The sequence below is a fragment of the Hyalella azteca genome, unplaced genomic scaffold (genome assembly GCF_000764305.2).
Source record: "Hyalella azteca isolate HAZT.00-mixed unplaced genomic scaffold, Hazt_2.0.2 contig13234, whole genome shotgun sequence".
NCBI classification, from domain to species: Eukaryota; Metazoa; Arthropoda; class Malacostraca; order Amphipoda; family Hyalellidae; genus Hyalella; species Hyalella azteca.
In genome coordinates, this window is record NW_025943163.1 from 319,551 (window position 1) to 328,367 (window position 8,817).

The window sequence follows — 8,817 nt, forward strand, 5'->3', positions numbered from 1 at the left end:
GCAATTCAAAGTCGGCAAGGCCACACGAAACGATTACGACATAGCCAGTCAGAGATGGAGCAGGTGTGGACTGAATGACTTCATTAATAAAGATCGCCCGAAGTTGCGGTTGTATAACTTGTATTCAACAACATTCGTGCACACTCCATTTGCGCAGCAAGAAATAGAAGACATAAACGAAATTTGTGCAATGTATAACAGCGAAGAAAGTATATGAAAGGGATAAGATGCGCTTGATTGACAAATTTAATCAGAACCGACGAAATTTATTTTGTTAATAAATAAGTCACATTTGGCTTATAATTTTCCGTAAATTTCATTCATCAATACTATATGATTTTTACTTTATTATATTCAGACTATCCAAATCTGAATTGTTTATTGAATCATACGAAATAAATAAATTGTATCACACAAATGCATTTATGATAATAGTTATGGAAGTCCGTTATAGAATATAATTTGCATGTCATTTCGACTATAATGATATCTCTTAGAGAAGTGTGCAACTTGTTTCAGGTAGTGGAGGAGATTCATCATTTCAAAACTATATTCATCTTGTAATTAACATTTTAAAATTACATTGCACTTTTCTGGAACTTTTGCAGCAGCATCTGCATATTGAACAGTACCGACTAAAAATGGCTAGCCGGAGGATCGGGTTCATAGAAAAGCTAGCTGCTAGATCCTTTCAGGTTTGTGTGTTATACTTTCGTTTCTTTTTTTTAACATATAGTGCTTCATCTAAAATCATTAATGAAATTCATTTCTTATTGTTTTAAACTATTCTTTAACCACGTTACTTACAAGTTACAAATCCGAAGTAGGTACTATTATTTAGCGATTCATTACATATTTGTTAGTTGAAACTTGAAAAGCTTCTTACCTATATCATTGCCGGTGTTTTGCTGACTGTCTGAATCAGCAGCACTGCAGCAGCTTCTACTTGCCTACTCATGAAAAATTATTAGTGTATTATAAAACTATCATGGAGACATTTTTTCATGGGGCAAAGTATATATTTTAATATATTTAGTTTACTCGTTACTCCACTTTTTTCATGTCATTGAATAAAATGATAATATAGTGATTAGGTTAGGTAAAATAACTTTCTTCAAAACTGTCTAAATGTTACACAGTTACAACGTCAGACCCTCAGTCATCCTACACTTACACTACAGGCTACAGCTAGGTCCTAGGTGGCAAAGAACTAAGACTTAAGAGTAAGAGACTAAAGAGAGTAAGGAGTAGCTAAGTCTTAGGTTGCCCTTTGGCCCCTTCCCCAAGACAGTGCCCAAGTTCATTTCTGTATCCTATTGGCTAATAGTAATACTAATGGCTAATGGTATTGGTAATAGTAAAGTAGGCTAGTACCTAAGGAGTAAGGAATAAGGATCTTGAATATCAGCATTATCATGTTTCATGTCATCATCATATCATGTGTAATAAATTGATTAAAATATTGAGTAGCCTAGATGAGGAACTTACATTGAAAATGAACTGATTCTGAAAAATCTCTGGTAACTGGATTGGCACTAATAGTAGTGACTGACTGAGTCAGACTGACTGACTGACTGGTGAAGGTGCAATGCAGAGTTTGTACAATACTTCTCTTTGAATTCTCTTCTTGTTGTCTGCTACAAATCTCAAAATCAATATTTAACACACTTCCAATTGTTCAATCAATCTGAAATTTTGCACACATGCGTAAAATTGGGGTCAATGCTTGAATCAATGGACAGCATAAATAATTGAATAAAAAAGATTTCAATATAAAAAAGTAGGTAGGGTAGACGCGGTATATTCCGACATCGTAGGTAATTCCGTCACTTCTCTAGTTTTTCCTTTATATTAAGCTTTGTTTTAGTTCCATGCGTTCATTGATGGTTGAAATGGTGACGTCATACATTTGCATGTTGAAATACTGCAAAAACACTAGGTCTTGGCCATCTAGCGGGAAAATATTGAGATCCAAAGAGAGACAATGCATGCCACGTGGTGAGATCATTGAAAAATGTGTCAAATTTGACAGTTGACATGGCTCTACCAAATAGTGAATAACTGTTTTTATAGGAAGAATATTATGGTTTGAGACTTTTAAATACGTCTGTGAATATACTAGGAATCCTTTAAGTATACTTGTATTCGCTGATTTCAAGTCGTAAATAAATTAATAGATGATTAAGTTAAGATGTTGGATTTCAACACATGAAAACTAATTCCGACACAACTTGAATTGGACACACACAGATCGTTCAAAGCTTTGTACAAAAACTGAAATTTGCTTAATTAAAAGCCTAATAGCTGTTAATTAAAACGTAATTAAGTAGTGTTCAATATTCATTAGTGTTCTAATTCAAAGCCGTGTTGTATCCCAATACAGCTCACACAGCAAACGGAATTCGAACACGTGGATGTCGGCAATACGTATCAGTTAAATTCGAAGCGCTGACGCAATACGACTCACCACGTGTCGGATGTTGCCACACAAAGTGACGGAACATAGGGATTTGGTAGGTTTCCATTCTAAAGGCTTTTTAATAAATATGGCAACATTTTGTGACGTTTCATCGTTGCTGACGCGTAGTGAAGTGTTTTGAGAGTCGTGTGAAGGCAACAGAACTTACGTAACGCATTCATTTTTTTTTTTAATAGTTTTTCATTTCTCGATGCGTCCTTAAAGTGTTGGAATATACCGGGTTTACCCTATATTTTTTTAATCCTATCTACAAATAAAATTAGGAAATCGTTGTACATTTGTAACATCAGAGACGAAGGCATTTTAGAGTGTTGTCTTTAAAAATTAATTTTTAAATGCATTTTTTTAGATTGTTCCTGAAGCTGAACAGGAGTTCAATTTTGAGTCCTATAAGTAGACCAGCCTGACCAGGTAAGTATCATGGATACCAGCATTATCATATTTACAGTTTAAAACATAAATATTGGTGTAAATCTTCAGTAAATGAAGAAATTATAAATAAACATTCTAAAATATACTCCGGTTTGCTACTAACCTACAATGACCCATTGACCCTACAGGTGAGGAGACAAACTGAGTTACTTCTCAATTCTGTTGCTGAGCGCAGGATTGAATTTTTTTTATTGTCACATAGTGGCTAATGTGATGCTTTTTTTGAGGACCTTTCTTTTGTGTTATTATATTTTCTTTTACCTGCAATTCTTCCAAAATTCTGGTAAAAGCTATCATGGTACAAATCATTTAAAAACTGCAGGCGAAAATGTTTCATTTTTCTTATTTTTTATGAAAAAAATGGGCAACAGCCAACTCAAGCACAGGTGTTTCTGGTTTAATCTTTGGTGACTTCTGCCTTATTTTATAGAATAGGTTGGTGCTAGGTGCAGTTGGAATTGAAAAAAGACTGGGTCACCCATCACTGGGTGACTAGAAAAATTCTGCAGAAGCCCACTATGAATGGTACAAAGAGGCCTGTGAATCTAGCCAATTTTACCCATTCCTGTGACTTTCTCCTAATTTTTTTCAGTAAAAAGTAACAAATTGTTCATTTTTATACATATTTTTAAAAAAAATGTGAAACAATCTTTTTTACCAGTGATATTAGGAAACTTATGCCCCATATTCCAAATTGGCTTGGTGAGAATGAAATGTCCAGTGAAAGATTTTTCTTGTCTGAAATTTCCTTATTCAAGGTTTTCTGTACAGTAGGGGTCTTGTCTTGGAGAGCCTATGAATGCTAATTCATTGTTCACTTTCTCTGTAGGCAGTGGGGAATTTGAGAAGGATAATAATATAATATATGTATACTGCTAAATTGATTACTCTACTGTCTACATCATTTCTATGCTTTCTGGCTGCATAATTAAATTTCCAAATATAATACTATTATACTAATTAATTGCCATGAGTTTGCGAATGCATTGATTATAATTTTTCTACAATTTTTTTGCATTGCAGGCAAGCTTGGGTTCAAATCCTCATCATGTAGCTCAACTGCCACGATTTGCTGCATGCACGTTGCCAGAGGTGCAGCAGCGGAGATACCTCAATGTGCATGAGCATGTCAGCTTCTCAGTGTTGCAGAAGAACAACATCCCAGTTCCTGGCTTTGGTGTGGCTTCCACTGAAGAAGAGGCTAGGGAGATAGCTACCTCTCTTGACTCAACTGATGTTGTAGTCAAGGCACAGGTGAGTAAGAAGAAAACTTTTATTATTCCATGACAGGAAATGCTCATTGTTATCAATGAATATGACAAGTTTTTAATAGTATTCCTGAGCTTTTGATTCTTAAGACTGAAATTGTGATGCTTATATTTGAGGAGCAGAGGTTCAAAATAAGTAATTGTGTTAGAACAGTAGAACTCTTGCTTGCAAGTCAGGTAAGAGAAATTCTGTAGTCTAGCAGGAGGTATGGGACATTAAGCAATGAACAGGACAGTTTCCAGTCTATACACACAAAATATTCAACACTTCTTGTGGGTTAGTTGATAATAGTTTAGGATTGATGTATGTTTATCTGATTATCAATGTCATTAATTGCAGAAGTACTTACTTTTCATTTTAGATAGGTAGTTATTTTAGCTGGTGTTTTTTCCAGGATTATATATTACATTGCTTCATGAGTTTATTTGTTTGCACAAGTGTATTATTTGTATCAGGTGCTTGCTGGAGGCCGTGGCAAAGGCTATTTCAAGGGAGGCCTGAAGGGTGGTGTGAAGCTTGTCTTCAGGTGAGTCTAGAGGTTTAATTGTGATTCATGTCTTAATCTTGTTCTGCACTCATGATGACACTCAAAAGGCCGAATTTAATGCCAGCTGGCGCTCCTCTGCGTGAGTTGCAGTGCCCTGGCTGTATGATAATACCCCTGGAAGCTCTGCTGAGGAGTGCGTGTCATTTTCATCAATTGAAATTAATTGTGTCTTGTGTGTTATAATGTTCATCATTTTAAATTACTCGATCAGTTGCTTATGAAGTTCAAATTTGCCAACCCTGCTTCAAAGCAAGTTGTCAAAAGTTTTTATAAGAATAAATTATCTATATTTAATATTGTGATTAATTTGTCTACTATTGTTATTCAATGTCTAATTTTATGGCTCAGTGCTGATGAGGCTGCTGCTGTTGCTGGTCAGATGATTGGAGACATGCTGGTGACAAAACAGACAGGCAAGAAGGGCATCCCGTGCAACAAGGTGCTTGTCTGTGAAAGAAAGTTCCCACGTCGAGAGTTCTACATTGCCATCATGCTTGAGCGGGCATTTGGGGTATGTATTTCCTACATAGTTGGTTACAATCCTTAAATGCTTAAACAAATTTTATGATTCGGAATGTTGTGCATTTAGTGAATATTTGTCAAAAAATAAATGTAGAAAATAATCCATGTATGGAAATAATATAGAATTAATCTGGTATATTAATCTAGTAACTTGTGCAGAATCATTTACGATAAAAAAATATATAACCTCCCTTTTAAAGTAATACATGCTAGAAAGGCAATCTTTATTGAACAATATCCCCCTTTTGCGCATTCAACTTCTTCTAATCTTATTGACACGCACTCATGATGACACTCAAAAGGCCGAATTTAATGCCGGCTGGCCCTCCTCTCCACGAGTTGCAGTGCCCTGGCTATATGATAATACCCCTGGAAGCTCTGCTGAGGAGTGCGTGTCTTGTTCTTAACCTTACTTTAATGGGTAATAATTCTGCGCCTATCAGGCGTGGGTTCACTGGCTGTACTAAATAAAAGGCTGGTAGTTGCCGATTTCTAGTTTGTGAAAGGTTTAGCCTGAAGAGCCATCAGTGAGTGACTGACGGAATTCCTTACTCACAATTCATTTTGATATTTATAGCCCTGGGTGTTGCTGCTTATTTGACAATTTACTAATGGCCGTCATATCACGCACTTCTCAGGGGCCTGTGATCATCGCTTCGGCTCAGGGCGGCATCAACATAGAAGAAGTTGCTGCTGAAGATCCTGATGCCATTTTCAAATTCCCTGTCGATATTGTAGAAGGTGAATACATTTTGTATGTACGTTCATTTTTTACAAACTCGTAGGGCATTCCTGGTGGTTAAGCTCCATTGCCATGATGTAGATAGGCTTCAAATGTTATGGAAGTCAACTCTCTGTGGAGAATGGAAAAAAAGCTGGCTCAATTTGATATTTGTTCTAGTTATGTTGAGAAACTTTGTACCGAGATCATTCCTAATATTTTTTTTTTAATCGAATCATTTGATCAGTCTTTCTGCATTACGGTATTTTTAATTTTGATTGCGAGATGCAAGATCGATTTTTATCTTGATTTTAAATTTACATCTTGCTTATTACATGAGCAGGTATTACGGACGAAATCGCTGAAAACATTGCCAAAAAACTAGGACTGGAGAATCGTATGGCAGAAACGGTCGCCGTTATCAAGAATCTTTACAATGCTTTTATCACTCACGATGCTTCTATGATTGAAATCAACCCATATGCCGAAGACACATATGGCAAAAGTAAGGCAATACGTACATATAACAATCTAATTGTTTCAATTATTACTGCCAAAAATGGGCGCCATGTTATTCTTATTTTATGGCGAATTGCTCTCAGCTTCCTTCATTAGTGAAGTTTGTTTTCTGAAGCCTGACATAAGAAATTAAATGATGATTTATTTCTTACAGCAAAAATGATTTTTTCTCATGGTAGCCTAAAATTTCTTTGAGTACAGAGTTTTTTCCTGTACTATTTTGGTAATTGCTTCAATAAGTGATCTTTCTCGTACCCTAAAATGCATCTTTTTCAGTGTACGCACTTGATGCCAAGATGCGTTTTGACGACAACGCCTGGTTCCGTCAGGAGGAGATTTTCAGCCAGCGGGATGACTCTCAGGAGGATGCCAAGGAGGTTGAGGCGGCCAAATATAACCTTAATTACATTGCTCTGGACGGTGCGTGGTCTAGACTTCTGTTCACTTGCAATCACAGCTCAAATTATGCTTGTTTAGTTGCCTTTCTTTTTGGAATCAAGCCCGAGGAATCAATAACGTTTAAGCTTGAAAACCTGAGCCCTGTGTTACTATGAGCAAGGTCAAACGCTGCAATGTTTGTCTCGTATTTCATGTGATAAGAGTGACTCTGATAATTTTTTGGCCGATAACTACTCCATCAGTTGTGTGTACAGAAATCTCTAGTTGCTCTTGTTCTTATGATGTATTCAAGAGTTGGGTTGTTTGCAGGTAGTATTGGATGTCTTGTGAACGGCGCTGGTCTGGCCATGGCCACGATGGATATCATCAAGCTGCACGGCGGCGCTCCCGCTAATTTTTTGGACGTTGGCGGCGGTGCCTCAGCCGAGCAGGTCAAAGAAGCTTTCAAAATCATCACCGCAGACCCTCAGGTGTGTTAACTGGCCATTACAGCATAGTAAAGTATGTAGTGACATTTCTTAGTTGAAATCAAGCTTCTGTGTCATAGTATTTACGCTTTAGCGGCATTACTTTTTCTATGCTCCTATTTTAGTACTTTTAGTGAACTGCTACTGAAGAAGGATATTATAACCACAAATGAAAATACTGGAAATTTTTTGATCGGACATTGAAAACTCTTCATTCTCATGATTGTTTCTTTGCATCTCATAAAGATCCTGGAAATTTTGAATTCATTTACTTACACCGATTGGCGCCTTAACAAAATCTCGCTAAACATATTTTATTTAATGATCTCTCTCAGGTTCATGCCATTATGGTGAACATCTTCGGGGGCATCATGCGCTGTGACGTGATCGCCCAAGGCGTCATTGCGGCGGCAGAGGAGCTGTCCCTGAAGATCCCGATAGTGGTGCGCCTGCAGGGCACCAACGTGGACGACGCCAAGGCGCTCATTGCGCTCTCTAACCTGCGCATCCTGGCCTGCGACAACCTCGATGATGCCGCCAAGATGGCAGTCAAGCTCGCCCAAATTATTACCATGGCTAAGAGTGCCAACATCGATGTCAATTTTGAAATACCTGTTTGAATGCTCGTGCTAGATTGCCTAAAAGGTTCACAAACGGCGGTGATATTGACATCAATCAATCTAAAATTCATAATTTATCATAGTCAACTCAAAGGAATAATTTTTTTTGGCATATTTTTGAATTCTTGTTTTAAACTGAGAATAAATGTTCGAAGATAAATTGAAGCCCAGGCGAGATTAAGAAAATTACTATTTTGATTCATCCAAGTTTACCAGGTTGCCCTCAACGTTGATGGCATGATGAGTGAATATTTAAGGCTTCATGAACAACAACGCAGAACTTGAAGGTGTTTTTCTTTCCACCGGACACGTCGGTGATTTGCCAAGCAAATGCTGACCTTTGTTAACATTTAACACTAGAACAATTTATTGCATTGCGTTTCGTTTTTTTCGTTCTCGTGTGTGCTTCTGGTTAAATGATTTTTATTAGTTTGAAAAGACATAGAAAATATTTGAAACGCTTGTTTATATTTTTGCATTTTATCATTAATGAATACGCAAATTTGAAAAACTTTTGGAGAAATCTATTCGGATGTACTGGGTTCAAAATCGAAAGAAAATTTATTTTACTCTGTAAGAAAATACTTTTTTTAAATTGTAAGTATTTATTTATTCTTATGTTATGCTTCCAGTTCATTTATTTTGAATCATTTTTGATCGCAAAATTACTCAATTGTTGTAAATGCAGTAACGTCTTACAATTCCTCCTGTCATTAAATATCCTGAAGGACTTTAAAATTTAACCAAATATACTGAAATATTGGTAGAATTTTGATTTTCGATTTCTAGAGTATCAAGAAGGGTTATGCAGAGGTATATTTATGCTCTTATTTTGTTGTCTT

At 36.5% G+C, this 8,817-nt stretch overlaps 1 protein-coding gene across 1 annotated transcript; it reads left to right on the plus strand.

Annotated features, from left to right (window-relative positions):
• The first annotated feature begins 612 nt into the window (after positions 1-612).
• On the plus strand, positions 613-8,075 carry LOC108682139 (succinate--CoA ligase [ADP-forming] subunit beta, mitochondrial). Its single transcript, XM_018171256.2, has 9 exons — positions 613-695; positions 3,935-4,165; positions 4,636-4,706; positions 5,076-5,238; positions 5,888-5,990; positions 6,314-6,475; positions 6,766-6,909; positions 7,198-7,358; positions 7,691-8,075. Exons 1-9 carry the CDS (start codon positions 642-644, stop codon positions 7,973-7,975), a joined length of 1,374 nt encoding a protein of 457 aa, XP_018026745.1. The 5' UTR covers positions 613-641; the 3' UTR covers positions 7,976-8,075.
• The last annotated feature ends 742 nt before the right edge of the window (positions 8,076-8,817 follow it).

Coding starts and splice junctions, on each gene's coding strand:
- LOC108682139 (XM_018171256.2), top strand. CDS start 642: ATGGCTAGCCGGAGGATCGGGTTCATAGAAAAGCTAGCTGCTAGATCC. Junction 5,239..5,887: donor TGCTTGAGCGGGCATTTGGG/GTATGTATTTCC, acceptor CGCACTTCTCAG/GGGCCTGTGATCATCGCTTC. Junction 6,476..6,765: donor CGAAGACACATATGGCAAAA/GTAAGGCAATAC, acceptor CATCTTTTTCAG/TGTACGCACTTGATGCCAAG.